General features: G+C 32.6%; 1 protein-coding gene across 3 annotated transcripts in view; it reads left to right on the forward strand.

Annotated features, from left to right (window-relative positions):
* Positions 1–1,723: 1,723 nt before the first annotated feature.
* The window catches only part of LOC141452414 (uncharacterized), a 49,317-nt gene continuing 32,227 nt past the window's right edge, over positions 1,724–18,813 (forward strand). The window contains exon 1 of one of the 3 annotated variants that reach the window (XM_074124530.1): positions 1,724–1,878. In XM_074124530.1, coding sequence (XP_073980631.1) covers positions 1,775–1,878 — 104 coding nt within the window. In that variant the 5' untranslated portion in view covers positions 1,724–1,774. Of the gene's footprint in view, positions 1,879–11,577; positions 12,012–18,813 lie in introns of those variants that run through there. The other 2 variants (XM_074124529.1, XM_074124527.1) reach the window with 2 other exon arrangements.

The following is an 18,813-nucleotide window of genomic DNA, read 5'->3' on the forward strand; positions in this document are numbered from 1 at the left end:
TCAGCAATTGATATGGTCTGTCCACACCTGACAGCGCCAATCAATAAATATTATGTTGCTATAAATATACATGAAATTGCAAAGCTAAGATATACTTTGTGCTTGGTTCGAATCTCGGTCTTGGTTTTAGAGAAATTTTAAGTACGTTAGTTACCTGTCTCCGTTCAAGATGCCTCAGTACTTGGAAGTAAAAACCCGCCTAAAAAATGTGTATATTGTGTTTTTAAATTTTGACATAGTAAGATGTATTGATATTAGAGATTAATTTATTTCAAATTGAATAACTTACTAGCGGATAATTTTTCGTTAAGAATTTGATTAATGCAACGAAGGTTTCGACAAAATCCTTCGAATCTGTAGAGATTGCCAGCAGCGAGCTGTATTAAATGTATACTTTAGATTTAATTGAACACCACCGATTGACTTGACTTAAAAAAAAAAAAAATATGAAAAACTTCATGCTCTCTCAACTGGAATAAAATTAGGCTCTGCAAAACCTCATTCCTCTTGTTTCAACTTATGTTTTTCAAATTGAGTTTTTTCAAGACAAATGTAAAGTACCTCTTTGTCTCGAAGACAAATTCTTAGTTAAAGGAAAAGAAGAAAATTGTGACGCAAAGAAATAAAGTATAAAGAGCTGCCCAAACTGGAAAATAGGACAGGCACTGAGAATTGGATGCACCCTGAACTTAAAAAGGAGACAGATGTGAGTGGGTAAGAAGGACTTTAGAGGAAGAATTAGGGACAACGCGGGAAGTTGTTAGATAGGGTTGACCAATGAAGCAAGAATTCTCATGGATATTTAATACCAGTAGCCTCTATAACCTACAGATTCACCTGCAGAAGTCTCTTTGAAGATACTGTGAAATTTAGCAATAATGTTCTCTACATCCTACAAATAGTCATCTACATCTTCAATTTGAAGGTTTTCCTTAAAATGCTTCAACTAGTTCCATCAATTTGGAATGCTATTAGAATTGGCATGTCACTGATTGCTGGTCTACATTGCGGTTATATTCATGTAACTATTTGGTGTTCTCTTAGAACTGAGTAGCGGGTAAGTGCATTGTGAAGATATGCTCTAAAAAAGTAACTGTTGTGCTGTGTCATGAAGGCCGCTCATGCTTTTGGACAAAGGTTGAAAAAGTACATTTGCTATGATGTGACAAAAAGTAACATCCCTCACCAAGACAACAAGATGCACCCATGCGACATACATAACATGGTTGGTTCTGAGAAATCAGATTGTTAGTCCTAAGAAATGGATTATTGAGGTGAAATATCTTGAACGGTAGAAGTCTAACAATTTCAAATTAATTGCAGAAAGGTATATGATTGGTAAAAGCACTAAATTATTTCAAATTCTATGGTTATACTTGTGCTGTACTATTATAGTTGATACCACTCTTGTAGCCAGCTTAACGCTGAAGAAAATCTATGCAATTTAGTATCTTAAAAACTAGAGTAAAAGAATTTTAGAGTGACCACAAAAATCCACATAATGTTTGTCTGCACAGGATACACAGATGGCAGCAGTCTAATATAATGTAACTTTAATTTATAACTGAATTTTGAAAATAAGGAAAAAAACTAGCTAAATGGTGATTATAAGTATTGATGTTAGAATATTAGCAGATATGATATGAGGTGTATATTTATACATCAGGTGTATAAATTAGGTGGGGCTCTAGAAATGATAAGCAAGGTACACAAAATATCAGTGTACAGTTGATAACCGGACATAATGAATACTCGATGAGTACCGCGCGCTGCCATGGCAAATATGTACAATAATACTTACGGCCACGAACCTGGTTACGATCCAGGAATGTCATCCTGGTTATTCGGACAAGAATATCAAACAGACGAAGCATATGGGTATGTTACATAAATCACTAATTTTTCTAACTACAAAATCCCCTAAGTTTTAGAACATTCATAATTTGAAGTGTTAATGAAAGTTTTCTTGCAGTTTTCCTTTGGAGAAAATGTTTGTGATCATGTTAGTTATTCTGGAATTCGGTCCTTAAGATGTTTTTAAAGCTAACAGTATAACGGTAGAACTACTGCTTTGAGTGTTCGCCATCTGTGAAATATAAGTGAAGCCTTTCCGCCTTGTGGCAAAGTTTCAACTTTACATATAATTGTTCCAAATTAGAAAATAATCTTTCCTTTGCGATTTGAAAACAAAAGGAAAATTTCGTGTGAGTGCTAATTTTCCTTTAGGTTTTTCCCAAGATGTTCTCCGACATTTCAACTCTCTTACTCCACCCCATTTTATCTTATAATTATTTGTGAATTATTTAATTATTTCAGAAATTTTGTTTTTAACTAGTACTATAAAGTTAATTCAAAACTATTCTAAAAACTTATACAGATACCATTTCAGATCCATCTGACTGAACACAAATTATACCATTCCGTTCATTTAGATTACGAAATACTTACGAACGATTCAACAACTGTTCTGCAAAGAATACCGTATCAATTCTAAGTGGCTTAAAACAGAAACAATACTCACCATTTGTATCTCTAAATATTTCTTCAACATTTGACATAGTATTACAAGACGGACTTCTTCATAAAATTGACCCAATAAAGGTACTACTTTACATACAAGCAATATTACCATAACTTCATTTTTGCAGATCATTAAAGGTTAGAATAAATTTGACGTTCAGTACTCGAAGGGTTATGAAGGCTGATTCTTCAGGACTCAGGACTCAATCCCATCTTTTTTTTTACAATCACGGCATAACCACTATCAATACCGTTCTTGCCTCTTAAGCGGCCGCGACTCATTCTTTCAACTCATCCTGCAGTTATACTTCATTAAACAAAATAACTGATTGGTTTACACATGAAAATAGGCCAAAACTTTTAGCCTCCCAAAAATAAACTATGAAAATTAACCTAAAGAATTACGGACGAAAATGATCTTGAACTACGATATAACTTGACACAAGACTAACATGGGAACACCACATAATACTGAAATTAAGGCATCTAATACTGAAAACCGACGAACCTTTAAAACAAGCGTTTGTGCTGGACCCACTTGAGAATAGGGATAACAATACTTCAGCGAATAAGCCGCAAGTATTCCAAAACTAAGCAAAGGTTGTCACTTTAGGGGTTCTTGGTTCATACGAAATGACCCAATTTCTGGAAGAAGGAAGTACGAACAAAAAAAGATTCCAAAGACAACACTTAGATTTCAAAAATGCTTACAAAGTCTGGACAATACTACCAACTCGTACAGAAAAGAGAATGACGTGAGCTAAAATCAAAACTACTACAAAAAGTAGAACAGAACTTAACAAACATCTAATGATTTTAATCAGCTTATTGATCTAAATTACACTTTATATATTGTTTTCGTAATTCTGTAAGACAGAAATAAGATTCTAGTCAGATGAAGATATTTTTCTAAAGTTTGTACAGACTATTTTGTTCTGGTAAAGTTGTTACCCAGGTAGCTTACTAAATAATATGCGTTTAAGCTCATGTTTCCATATTTATTATTATCAGACGTTAATTTATAAATATGTCTAGCGCAGCTCCAGTATTGATATTAGCCACGCAATTCTACTTCTTCTTGTGCGCTGGTCTAAGTTGGGTAACTGGGTCCATAAACATTTTCCACTTTTACATCACATTCAATAAGTTATTCCAGTGTAATAACTCGCCTGTTAAACATATATCTATCAAAACATTATTATAGCGGCTAATGATATTTATCAAATTACTGGGAATGAATTTAAAAAAAAAAGGAGAATGAAATATTATTAACAAATTATTCAGGATAAAAAGTATTCACTGATAGTTTTGTATTACTATTCACAAAAATCTCAAGAAATGTCAAATCCAAACTCATCACGGAATAATCATACGCGCTATTAACAAATTATAAATTTGTAGTTGGTCTAAGTGAAAATTTAAAATATTTATTTTGAAAAATGGAATGATTTTACGCACTAAGAAGGGAACCCTATTTTATAAAGGTTTCAGAGCTTTAAAACATTTTTAGTCTCAAACAATGTAAGAGAGAATAGAATCACTTAAAAACGAAAAATAGTTGCAACATCATATCTGTTATTAGTTTTGATTATCATAAAAACGTTTTCGGTCGGGAAATTGTTTGTAATGTTTGGCTGACTTTACCAATTTTTGACGACTTCTTCAAAACTCGTGAACTAATACACATTTTGCCGACCAACAATTGGAACTTTTTCCTTGATAAAGGATTTTGGTGAGATTTTGATGGCCAGTTTGCATGTTTTAGAATCAATCTTTGGGTCCAGTTAATTCTAAATCAAATTATAGTCAAGGGTAACAAGCTACAGTTAGTAAAAGTAAAGTATGTTCATGATATTGAGCGACTTAAAGCATTTTCTAAAACACTAAGTTCAAAGAAAATGAATCGACATGAACTATTAATAATTTTTCATTCTTTTTAATTTTTTAATGGCTCCATTGAATATCCTTATGTCTGGTTAATTCTTAACTTCTTTTTGATAACAAATCAGTTTTAAAACAAACATTTTCCCGGAGTAATTAATTTTGAAGACATAGTTTTTACTCCAAATTTGAAACAGAATGTTTTATTCAGAAATATTTTATCAAGAAATTTCTCTTTTATTTTATAATGAGTAATCAAATTATTACGGAAAGCCACTTTTCTAGTAAAAGAAAAGAAATCTTAGAGCAATTATAATCACTCAAAAGTATTATCCTATTGCAATTTCAGCGCTTATTTCATTTTATATATTATTTCTGATTACTTTGTGCACCAAAATAAATCGATTTAACTCGAAAGTTTTCATATATCCAACCTATTTTAGTGGATAACAGTACCATGAAGTTACTAGTTTTATTGTGAAGGCTAGACAGCGGTAATTGTGAATGGATTAAACCTGTTCTCCTTGTGGCTAAGAATTAACCAGTGGCTGCATCATCATGAATGGAGCTTTGTCCATGAAGTGATGTTTAGATATCCATTAAAAAGTGTTTGGTCCCATTCATGGCTAGATCATTAGGGAATATGCAGACCTCCCACAGTCTGTGTGAACTTAGTTTCTAGCCGCTAAGTAAACAGTGTTATTCACAATATCAGTAGTTGGAATTTCTTTTATGTTGCCAAAGAGAAAATGAATACAGGTATTGTACAATTTGTTTGTAAACGTTTTTTAGGAATTCCTCGGTGCCTCAAGGTTTTTATTTTCAATTTGGAAGTTTGCCGCCAATTATTTAAGCTGTGCTTGATAAATGTTTTTGAAAGAAGAATTAAATATTACGTAGTTATGCTAATAAGAAATTTTGGAATGAAAAATCCGAACTTTTTCTGACTGTTTGAAAACTTTAGAGTGCTTCTTACAGCAATTAATTGCTTTTATAGCCTTCGGAAAAGAAAAACATTAATTTTTGGCTCCTTATCCGAATGTTTTGTCTAATCAATTTTCTTGTCTAATCAACGTTTTGGACATTCGACAGCCCACAGAGTTCATCCCTAAGGATTCATTCCTGGAATGCCGACTTACATATATCAAATTACAAACCAACACTATTTTGGGACCGATCAGGGGACGTGATCCTTCTCGTTACCCGAAATCACCTGCATAACCCCGGTACCCAGACCAGAAATAACATGTTTAACAGAAATTAGCTCTTTCAATCTCACTCTTTATAGCCAAAACTCTTCAACATAATGGCCGTTAGGAAGAGATCACCTAAGGCAGCCCGCCTGTCTTTGATCCTTGGTTCAGGCGTGTTATTCGTAAATATATTTATAAATAAATACATTATTCGAAGAAGTTTCCACTTCTAAATTAATAAAGAGTATCAAGGACTCTTGATATAGAGAAACTAATCAATCAGAAAAGGGTAAAAACTGTTGCCAATAGATAGCGTGTGATACGGTCCCAATCTAAGTGAACAGCTTTTTAACTCTTCCATTCAATTATAAAACTTCAGAAATTTTATTTCATTTTTTTGTTTTCTCATTTAGGATCTCTTCTAAAAGATTTTGTGTGATAGAAAACTTATGATAGTTATTTTTTTTATTTTAACAAGATCTGAAAGCATTCATTTTCAAATCGATAAATCTATTTATATTTTACTGTTATCTTTCGACCCTTTTAAGCGCAGTTTATTTTATTGTAGCATATTTTATTCGGAAAAGGAAGAAAAATATTGAATTATTTAAAAAATGGAATTATCTACCTCTAACTTAGCTTTATTTGGACCACTTCTTAATACAGCGGCTGTTCTGTCTCTCTCTTTGATTTATGTAACTGAATTTGAGTATAATTACAATTATTTTAAATTCATTGATTCATTCAATGAACTAAATTTTCATCAAAATGAAATTTTCATAAAATATGGTTGTTATCCCATTACTCATATTCAAAACAGAATATTTTAAGGCGTCGAAGATAAAAAAACAATAAATTAAAGTTTTTTTAAAAATGAATTTATATGAAATTTGACTCGAATAGCGGAACTATAGCAGCAAGCAAATAGTCTGACATATAGTATAATATCTGCCATGGAGAAAACACTATATCAGTGGAGCACTGCACTATTACTGTCAATTTCACTGACTTCACTGTGTTTTGATCTGCTTTTTCTGCTTTTTAAAAAGTATGAAATACTTTTCTCTGCTTCATTGCAAAGCTGTCCTCTAACAATAAACCTAGTAAAACAATTTTTCAATCAATTAATCTATCATGGTCCCAAAATTATCCTCATTTTAAAAACTTGTAAGTCTTCTACGGTCCTAACAGGCCTTGTAAGTCTTCTGAGTTCTATCAGTAAAATAAATAAGAGCTTAGAAAGTAACAGTATCATCAGAGAAGAGCAGTTTGGTTGCAGGTCTGGTTGGACCACTACTATCCGGATATCCTGAATAGTTGACGATATAACTGCCGCTTTCCTTCATAGAAAATATGCTGCTTTGATACTGATGGATATTCAGAAGGCTTTTGATACAGTTTGGCATGATGGTCTGATTTTCTAGACTGATTAACTATAATTTATTTTTCTTCATCATCAAAATTGGTTATTTCTGTTTGAAAAGCATGAAATTCCATGTCTCCATAAACTCTAATTTTTCTGTACTTCACTAAATTGCTGCTGGAGTCCCTCAAGGTTCAATCATTGTTCCGACGATATTCCTTATCTATTTCAACACGCTACCTAACCACAAGAATGTTAGCTTTTTTTGCCTTAGTATGCTGTTGATGTCGTTGCTTTCTATGCTTCATCTTGGAGAATAGACAAGATTGCGTTTGACTTTTCAGAAGCATGTGCAGATATTGCAAAAGATGGAAAAACTTTAGATTAACAACAGCAAAACTGATCTTATTTTGCAAAGTAACCCCATGTTTTGGAGAGAAGTACACTTCCGAGGGCAGTTAGTACCATGGTCAAGTTCTGTCCTATATCTAATCGTCACTCGATCGGAAACTTACCTTTACTTCTCACGTAAAAACAAGTCACTAGTAAAAAGCTGTTGGTATATAAGGTTAAATCTAAGTTACTATATGCCTGCCTCAATCAGTTCAAGGATATCATCTGCAGGATCAATATTGATGGCCTGCAGTTAATGCAAAACACGTTTCTAAGGGGCAGTAACGAACTTTTGCCACGATATAGAAAAATTAAACATTTGCACGACTCTTGTAAGATGGTCTAAGAGAAAAAATATACGAGAATGTCGTCATAGAAAAGTTGTTTACCTTTACCAGTGTTAAAAGTAACCTGCTTTGTAGAAACTTAGGGAACTATATCGTTGGAGTTGAGTATGAACATCGAAATATCAGAAATACTCTCAAGTAAGGTGAACTTACGCTGCTTGAGGTCTTTGTTAATTTTTTCCCATTTAAATAAACCAAACACTAGTTTTTAACAAACTAATTTAGATTTGATTTTAATCCTTTTTGTGAATGTAAATAGTTAAGAGGTTAATAGTGTAAACTGAAACTCCAGAAGTGAAGAAGTCAATTAGTACTTTTTTTGAATAAAATAGTTTCTATCATTGGCGACACTTGTTATGAGATAGCATAGCCATTGTTGCTTATGTCGTTACTGAAAGATTTGCTGGATTGGACGCCAAGGAAAGATGGCGGATTGAAGGATTCTATGTAAATCAAAATTGAGACTAAAATAAATAAATATGCATAATACTAGTACACAAAGAACTATTTTCTAATAATTCATAAGACAGATCTAATCTTTCCGAAAAGACTATACTACAAAAACAAACAAAATAGAATAACGCTTGCTAATGTTATTATTAAAAGAATATTAAAATATCCTTTTCTTGTTTCTTTTTTTTTAATAAAATAAATAAAATATAAAATAACGATAATATTACAGCGGAATGGGGTTACGTGATGTTTGACTGTAGAGGAACACGAGAATGGTCGATTAGTTTCTGCTACAGTAGCAGGTATAATACATTAGGAGTGGCCCTAGTCGATATTGTTATAATGCCACTACAAATATACGAGATATATCCACTTCTCTTTGAATAAATGTGCAATAGTCTTCTGCTTTCTCATATCCGATCAATATACTCCATGTTAAGAGCGATTTACTTATATTATGGTATATTTAGTTTATCTTTTTTTTCTAAAACGTTTTTATTAAGTGTTCAATTATTATTTAAACACTTATTCAATTTATTTACTTTCTATTCTACTAAGAAAATTTTATGGATTCAATTAAATAGTTCAGCCGTTTAATTGATTTAAAAAAATAAAATAAATTCAGCTAAAAAGCTGTTGGGTAATATTTAGATTAGGTTATCTAATTAATTTTAATCAAATTCTCATCTATTTTGTAACAGAAATTTAAATAATGAATAACTATGTCAGACATTTTTTTTGTTCTGAGTTCGTTGAATCCTTGCAGCAATTTTAACAATAATTTTCAAGAGATATTGATTTTTAATGGATTAATAAACAATAAAAATTGGAATACTTGAATCATTACTTTTAATGTTCTCTATTTTTGTCGAAGTTATTGTAAAATATCAATAGATATTTCTTTGAAGGCTGTGGCATTTTTTGGGCCGCCATTGGACACTCTTGTTAAAATGCGATATCCCAGAAATTTTTTTTTCACTTTGCATTTATTTTCTTTCACTTAGTCCTAGACAGAGAGAGAGAGAGAGAGAACATGATTAATTTTCGAAAACAAAAACAATAAAAATTGAGTTATTATGAGAAGTAGAAGTTATAGAGTTCAAAGTAGCTTTGTTAGCAAATGCTCTCTATCTGTATTTGTAAGAAACATAATATATGAAAAACAGTAATTTATGGATATTCCGCTTTGGTACTTTTGTCGTCTCCAGTTGAATCCTTAATTGTGATTGAATGAAATGCGTAAAACAAAATGGAAATTAAGTGAAAATTTTTTTCATGATTTTCGAGAAACGATATTCATCAAATTGGCCACATTATTTCTCTAGCAGTTTTTCAATTTTATTATTATTATTATTTTTTTTCGCTCAAGATATTCAAAGAACTACAAGCACCTCTCTCTAAAGTGTCACTTCAGTATAATGGATTTTTTTCGCCATATGTATAAATATTAAGGGGCTAGAATTCTAAATTTGAAGTAAATTGGTTACCCCAAAAGTATAAATTTAAATCAATTGGTTTTTACAATTTAATATGATTATTTTTTGGAAAAGGAATCCAATTTTGATTGTGCGTTTACTGCTTGTATTTCAAATAATCTTTTTTATTGGAAACATTTTCCTATAAACATAATTTTAGAGAGGTTTAAGGGGCGACACGTATAAGTTGCGAACATAATTCCGAAATGAGCGGCGCCAAAATGTAGTGCTGCACGAGAAACGAGACAAATCTCGGTCTCGGTTTTTCAAATATTAATTTTTAGCTACAAAATTATAAAATTGTGTTCTTTATTAATAAATAATCATTACGGGTATTGAATTAATTATTAAAAGTTACGATTTTATTATATATATTCAATATTACTACATCTATTTGACTTCGAATTACATAAGTAAAGTAAGCAAAGTAAAGTAATCGCCTATTTTTCAGGCGGGGCTTAACGTCCAACTACCAATTAGGTGTCGTGGACGGAGGCGACTAGCAATCATACTTTACTGTAAATTTCTTTTTATTAACCATTAAATAAAATCCAAGGCCTAAGACCGGGAATCGAACCCAGTACCACAATACTCATTAGCTTCGCAGGTCTCGCACTATTTTCGTTTTTAAGATACTCTTTGCCTGAGCATTGATACATAAAAGAGCTTTTACTGAATCAGAAGTTAAAGAAGATCTTCTATTGGTCATTATCATCGCAGCTTGCGAAAATAATCTTTCCGATGGCACTGAAGTTGCACAGATACTAAAAATATCTTTCGCCATTCTAGACAAATTTTTGAAGGAATTCTCAAGTGTTTTCCACCATTCTAAAATGTCAACGTCTACTGGTGCTTGGTCTAATTTGGTATAATTAATTATTTCTGTCTTCCATGCTTCGGTGATATTTGCTGATTTTTGAGCAAATGGTGCAAAAATATTGATGCAGTCGTCGTCGTCGTCAAAAGGTGTATCATCAGATTCTTTATCTTCACCAACAGCCATAACTAAAAGAGCGGGAAGTAGAAACTTCTTTCACGAATCAACTTGTTATAGGAGGCAGATATGTTATTTGGGTCTTTCATTTGGCGTGTTTTTAACATCTTTTTGAAATTATATAAAGATATATAACAGTAATAGTAACATATGATACATTGAAGTGTAAGTAGTTGTCTTCTTTTACACACATTTTCATTACCAATATATAAATTAAAAAATTATTAGAAAATAATAACATTTTTTGAAAAGATTATTAATAGCAAACCACTTTTAATACTTAAACAAAAATTCAAAAAAAATGAGACCGAGACCGAGATATCTCGACGAGACCGAGACCGAGATTTGAGCGACCGAGACCGAGACCGAGACTGCATAAAGTCTCGCCTCGTCTCGGTCTCGTGCAGCACTACCAAAATGACATTTCACCTTCAGAAAAATTTGAGAATCCAAATCCATAACTGGATCACAAACTTTTCAGATTGTTATTTATAAAACATCACGTCTACTTAAATTCTGGTGATGAAATGAAGGAGTTATTCAAATGATTGTCATGAAATATTGTTGGGGAGGAATGATAATGCTAAAAAAAAAAGAATCACGTATTCTATGAAACTGTATTATAGAATGTTTAAAGTACAGTTAAATAATATTGCATACATTGTATGCTTTGAGTAGATATAATACAAAGTAATAACAATTGAGACTAGAGTATGCAGAAGGGTTGGGAAATAAGGAGGGCTGCCAGTATATTCGTTAATAGAGGTGCGGAGAGGATACTCTTTAATGTTGACATACTTATAACTGAAGTTCATAAGGAGAAACCCTCATGCAGACACTAGGTGGTAGTAGGGTTTGTAATAAAAGGGACAATAGAGTATATAGTTTGAAGAGTATGGGTCGGGTTGGGAGAATGGTTGAAGAGGAATGGAGAGGAGATGAAAGTGGTACATATGTACTCGGTGTGTAGTGCGCACCCTCGAAGTGAAGAGGAGGCGTGGACAAGGAGGTGCCACTGGAAGCGCTTCTATTGGTCCACTAGCCGAGTACTGGTCTCATACTATTGGCCAACAAGTTGGAGTGTAGTCACGAGTCCCTGCTCGAAAACTACAAGGACCTCGGCGAAGCTGATGCTCCAGTGGTCGAGTGGCGCCCCTTCAGAGTGTGGTACCATGCTACTACTACCAGCTGCTAGCCACGATTCCTGATGGCATCTCCGAGCCCGCCGCCTCCACAACAACCACCTCCGCCTCCGCGGTCCACTTCGCCAACTAAAGAAAGCCGTCGGCCTGCTGTGCCTGGCCTGCCGCCGGCTCTGTTAGCCTGGTGTCCAGCTCTAATGCCTCCTTGGTGCCATCCAGCCTTGTTACCTCACTGGTCTGCATTGCCAAGGTAACAGTTAACTACTTTTCTAATTAAAGCACTACTCACTTAAATAGCGGCGACCGTTTTTAATTAAAGAAATACCAATGATCTTGACAAACTCACTGTTCTAATTTTTAAAACAGTTTAAACAAAATATTGTTTTATAATTTTCAAAAATAAGTCAATAAAAAAGGTTTTAGATTAATTACAACCAAAAGACATCATCCAAAGGTAGTTCTTGTTTTTCACTAATTTAACAACTCCAAATGCCGGCTTTTCGCAAAACTTTTACAAATTTCAATTTAATAAATATTGTACATCAGAGAATATAAATATTCCTATCAAAACTAATTAAACAATTAGGAAAAACTATGCAATCAATGTTCTGTATAAAATAATAGAATATCATTTGTATATTGATAATACAGCCAAACTGTTTCTGATTTACTTTCATGGAATATCTTGTAATTGTTTTGGTTTTTCATTTCTTTTGATTATTTTCGAGCCAGATCAATTGAATGTTTTGTTCAACTGAACGGAAAATTTGACCAAACTTGCACTTTTCCGGTATACCAAATTATTCGCGTGCATACAATTCGTGAACACCAACACGGAAAAGAGAGAAAACAACCGCTGAAATATTTGTTTCGAGCTCTTAAAATCACAAATATCATTTTTTTTTAAAAAAAAACCTGAGCGGTCACACTTCTTCTCGAAAATTGGATTTAAAATTTTCCTTAAATAATTCAAACCTATTTTGAAGTAGAAAAACAATTTTTAATCTAGGAAAATCTTATTCGTAACTTACCTTAACGTAGAAAATGCCGTTCAACGATTTCCCTCACAAGAGCTTTTTTTTTGTTGTTTTCCGACTTTCGAAAAAATATTCATCCAATTTGGAGCGCACGATAATGCTACCAAAACTCTAAAATAAAAATATTGGAGTTAACTATAAAAGCCTTGATAAACATAAAATCGAATTGAATTTAAAAAACAGGCACATTTTCGGCCTTAAAGGACATTAAATTGAACACAATATCTACAAATCTGTCCGATTATTAAATAATACGTAATGCTTATAATTTTATTTTTACAGTAGTTTACTATATTAATATAGTTTTACTTAAATTCATATTTTGCGTTATAAAATATTGTTCTTCATTGTAATAACTACAATTTCTTATTCAAATATCTCTAAAAAATGATTGATTTTAAAAGTCCACCATTATATTATAATTTAGATAATTTTGACACAAATAACTTTAATTTCTGAATAGATGGATATTACTTCTAAAGTTGAAACTTAGTTGAGTTCAAATAAAGAGAAATCGAGAATAAAACTTTATATTTACAAAATTAAAACTCAAAACAATATCTGCAACATTATTACTAAGTATAGGTACTCGAAATTAACATGGTATTTAGTGGCACTTGACTTGATGGTACTTGGATCAAGTATCAAAGCACTTCAAACTACATGTTATATGTAATAAACTAAATAATATAGGTCCTCTTCAAAAAATATATATTTTAAATTTAGAAATTTTCGTTTATAACATTTAGTTTAATTTTATTTTTACTGTGAAATAGAAGTAGTTATTTGGATTTGGATTAAAGTATCTGATCAGGTAATCAAATATAAGTTGATAGCAATTTATAACAAACAGTTTTACGATAAATTATTCGTCAGTTAGTGTCCGAGACAGTCGGTATTTCATTGTGAAGAACAATTCCAGAACCCGTAATAAATAGTTCATCAATTCTTTAACAAGAATTTTTGAGAAAAAGCCGTACGATGTTTTCTTCATCAGTTTCCTTTTTTTTGGGCGTTTTATTTTCATTTTATTAAGCCATAACTTTTTCATTAAGCACAACTTTATCGCAGTGGATAGTTTCATGAAAAAAGATAAAGCGTTTTATTAAGTTGCAGATAAATATGTTATTTGGGATATCTTGTTGAAAGCCACTTGAATCCTAAAGTCATTTAACCAAAAATTTATTTTAAAAAAATACCGAAAAATTAACTAAAATATGAAGTAATAGATTAAAGAAATCGTCAATCTCATAATTTAAAAATTTATTAAAAATAATCAATATACTGCTGGTATTAGCTCTTGGATTTTTCGTTTTGTTCATTGTCCGTTCTCTTAGTAAAGGATATGCAAACACTTCTAACAATAAATATAATACTAAAATAATGTGATACTTTAAAAAAAATAATAAACGAATGTATGGCTTATTTTTACGAATGCTTGGAATATTTGGAGCTTCAGGATATCTTACGGTATTCTAGGCAGTCCGTCCCAGAGTAAACTGCTTGGGTAAGATGATCCCTTAGTTCGATTTGTTTTTTTTTTTTTAAGTCATTCCTAAAATTTTGAATTCTAGATTTTATCGATTATAAGCAACTTAACGAAAATAAGTGAATTTCTTTAGCTGACTACTGATTCTTTATTTACGGGAAGAGATTAGCTAAGTGCTGAGAACGTTGGATCCCAATTGCAGGGATACCGGGTTCGCTTCCAGCTGTATGTCTTAGATTTTCTTCAGCTAAAAGCTGTTAAGACTGTAATGATGTCCAGCAATGCTCTGCGAATGTATGGATTCTAATGATTGATTTTGATAAGCCTCAAATTATTTATAAAAAAAATAATAATTGGTTGAATTTCAAGATGTAGTTCTCTATCCCTCATACATTATAAGAAATATTGGTTATGTTTCTAACAAAAGTAAAATTTCTTGTAATAACAGACCTTGAAAGGATTAACTTTTTTGGCAAGGTCAAAGCAAACTTACTTAAAAAGGAGTGTAACAACTTCCAAACAATACAGTACAACCTCGGTTAACCGGGATTCGGATTAACCTGGATCATGTTGAGTCATCATAAGAACATCTGGATCGGCGCCGAAACAAAAGTTAATTTTCGGTGGCGACAGGAAAAATTTTTTGTCTTCCGATGTAACATAAATTGTAGGCGTGCCAGCAACTCTTTTGATACCTGATTTTCTTGAAGGGTCATTATGTATGTATGTATGTAAAAATCCAAAATATGGTGCAATTAGTACTGAAGTTTTTTTGGGATTTACCACGGTCTTACAAAATACCATGAGATTTATGTGTCGTAAATGATTGATTTTCAACTTCACGGTTATATACAATATTTTTATGGATAATTACCGACATTATTTTAATCTTCCCTCAGAGCAGTCTAATCTCATGCTAGTCTTCAGTGTTAATCAGTTCGTCCTACAGAAAACATCTTCCCCACACTAGACTTAAAAGAACAGAACTGAACAGACGTTATCGACTACTTAAAAGACTCTTAGACGATAGATCAAAACTTTCTCTGGACAACAAAAGTCGTGATTTATACTTCTATTTTGAAACCCATCTTGGCGTATGGAATAGAGCTGTGGGGTTCAACCAAACGCTTAAATCTCCAAAGGATTCAATCACTACAATCTAAAATACTTCGAACTATCGTAAACGCTCCATTTTATGTCTCCAACCTGGACTACACACACTGACCTTAACATTCCTTTTATCACCGAAGTTGCTGAAAACACGATACAAAAAACTCCACTTCAACCTGCAATCTCATATAAATCCTCTAGCTCAAAATCCTTCTTCTAGAACTCTTCCTGACTACCCGACGTCTTAAAAGACAGTGGCATCGTGATCTCCTCTCGAGCGAAGAGAGTGACTAACCATATAATGTTTTGGAGTGTTACCACTGGGTAACTTCTCGTTACCTAATCATTTACTGCTCTATTGTATCATTGTTACTTATAGCGCTAATGCGCTGATTGTAGCACAATAAACGCAAAAAAAACCACATCTTTCGTTTGCCCTTTCGGTCGAATTTTTATTTCACTTTACGCAATGGAATCCGTTAAGAAAACTGGTACTAAACGTAAACGTATACACCCGTACAATACATACATACTTATATACATATGTACATTCATAGGTACAAATGTACTATGTAATACTGTGTATTCGGTTTAACCGGGATTTCAGTTTTCCGGGGTGGGTATAGCCGGAGGTTAACCCGGTTAATCCAGTTGTACTGTATTTGTAGATCTTTTACAAATATTGTGCATTAACAACCTAAAATCAAATTTATTTCTAGGCAATAAAGAGCCAATAAACTAATAGAGATTTATCATTCCAGAAAGATAATAATATCTTCTGTGGTCCTCTCTATATCTCTCTCTAGTTGGGTGAATCCTAGCAAGGTCCCATTTATCATTGAAGGAAGGAAACGGTTGTTGGGAGCTAACTTCCATGACTACCCAAACCGGAAACCATTCTTAATATCTCTATCTAGTAACCATTACGGGCTTTACTACCCGATTCTACTGAATCAATTGATTAAAAGCACTCATCGGTTATGACTTTTTTTTTGGTTTGTGAACACTTAACTGTGTTTGTGTGAGCAATCGAATTGTTCATTAAGTTGATTTTAAATGCAAGAGTACTTTTTGATTTTACTGGGTAATTGCTTTAAGAATTTCACGTATAATAACAATGTATATGTTGAAATTGTTCATTGTTCATAGTTTTTAAACAGTACGCAGAGTTCAATTCAGCTACTTCAAATCCAAGAGATATCTCCAAATTGATGGATGACTATGTTTTGATAACTGGAAACGTAACGCTGAGTAATATAAAACTGTGACTATAACCAGTTATTTTCCAACCCAATTTGGGGCTATATTTTGGACTATTATGATTCATTTTAATTTGATTCAAAGAAAGAAATTACTAATTTTTACAATACTAATAATGATTTTTGGTGAATATCGAGGTGCGCTCTTATATAAAAACAACTTTTTTGCTTTATACCAACGTTTCGGTAATTTTTACTACCTTCTTCAGGGTATTATAAAAAAGTTTGTGAAGTTTAATGTAGAGCTATAGGGTGAGATGGCCACCATTTTATTTGGAGGATGCCTGCAAATTTTTGGTAAGGGCTAGGCTCACTTTATTATTATTTTTGGAAACCTCATACGCTCACAAACATAAGATAAGGAAAACATTTCTGAAAAAATGCTAAGGGAAACATTTTTTTATTCTTACAAACAAAAAGTAGCAATTGGCCATCTTTCCCCACTGGGTTGGGTGAGTTGGCCAATGTAACTTGGGAGAGATGGCCACATATTGTAAATGAAATTGCACTAGTAAAACGTAAAAATTACCGAAAAAATGAATGGTTACTTAATATTTACTTATTCTTCTTCTTTTTAAATGCGCTTTTACTACAATTTTGGCGAGCGCATGCAAAAGAAGAGCAATTTTCGTGGAACCACTTCCGGCATATTATGCATTCCAACCAATCTTTTTTTTTCTGGTCTTGTTGTAGCTTTCCCCATTCAGTTTCATCGATTTCTAAAATGGCATCACTTTCCTCTTCAAATTCGATTCCTGTTTCGTCCTCTTCATCGGAACTTGGAGAAGGTGAGCGTTTTCTTTTTCGGACAATCCTTTCTTTCAGAATTGTCTCTTTGGGAATGGTATTTCTTGTTGGTTTGGATTTCTTTTCAACTCTTTTTTTCACAACAGCAATGTGCTCGAGAGAAGTTAATAAAGTGACAACAGACTTAGCTCGTTTTCTTGCAGAGACGACAGTTTGGGTGAGGGGTTAATACGATCTCAAATTTTCTTCAGTATAATTTCCACGGTTAGTGTTCCGTCTATTATGCTGAGTTGGCATTTTTCTGCAGTGAATTGGAAACTGAGCCAAACTATAACCGAAAAAAAGTAAAAATAATTGGCCATCTGTCCCGAATGCTAGAGAGAGATGGCCAACATGATAAACATAACTCAACGCGTACTTTTTGACAGTTTTAGAAGTTAGGGTTCATTAATGTATACTGTACTTTCATAATATGTAGAAATCCACACTAAATTTCGACTGCAGCACGCAATATGCAACTATCATAAAATTTCTTGTTGAGACGATAATGTTTTTATTCTCTGAGTTAATTAATAACGCTTTGACGCAGACCAAAATGAACTTACTGTAGTCAGACATGAAGGTTCATCACTTGATAGGTCACGCATCGCCGTCGGACGACATTTCGGTTAAATTTCGGCTGTTGGCCATTACTCCCGATTGGCCATCTCACCCGACTTTACCCTATCTGTTGTAATCAACAGTTATGAAGTTATGATAATATAGCTCTACATTAAACTTCACAAACTTTTTTTTATAATACCCTGAAGAAGGTAGTAAAAATTACCGAAACGTTGGTATAAAGCAAAAAAGTTGCTTTTATTTAAGACCGCACCTCGATATTCACCAAAAATCATCTATCAACAACGGTCGAAAAAAACCAATATCATTGAATACCATCAATTCAATACTAATAATATTTCGGAACGTAGATGTATTAAACGTTTGTACTCATCACAAGGTTACCTGTAAAGGAAATGTACAGCGAAGAAATAGGTTGTTCGTAACATCTCCTCAGCCCGTTTAAGAAAATATCGCTTGGCCACAATTCATGAACAAATCAAAAACAAATATTATTAATTTGATTTCAAAGTAAAACTGAACTTCACTCCTGTGAAGAAATTAAATTTGCAATTAATTCCATATCCGGTATTTTACTACTTTTACATCCTTTTTTTGTTTACTGTACCGGATATGAAATAACGTTAAGTAAGTTAGCCTCTACTTAGTTAGAAGGATGCTGGTTTGATAGTTTTTCCATCCAAGAGAAATATCTTTTCTTGAGAATAAGATCAATCAACCAAAAAACTATTACGAAGGTCGTTTGAAAAGTCCGTGCAAAAATAAAAACTACTTAATTTTTTGGGGTAA

Source organism: Rhodnius prolixus, unplaced genomic scaffold (genome assembly GCF_049639745.1).
Source record: "Rhodnius prolixus isolate KJV_2025 unplaced genomic scaffold, Rpr scaffold_3, whole genome shotgun sequence".
Taxonomy (NCBI): Eukaryota; Metazoa; Arthropoda; class Insecta; order Hemiptera; family Reduviidae; genus Rhodnius; species Rhodnius prolixus.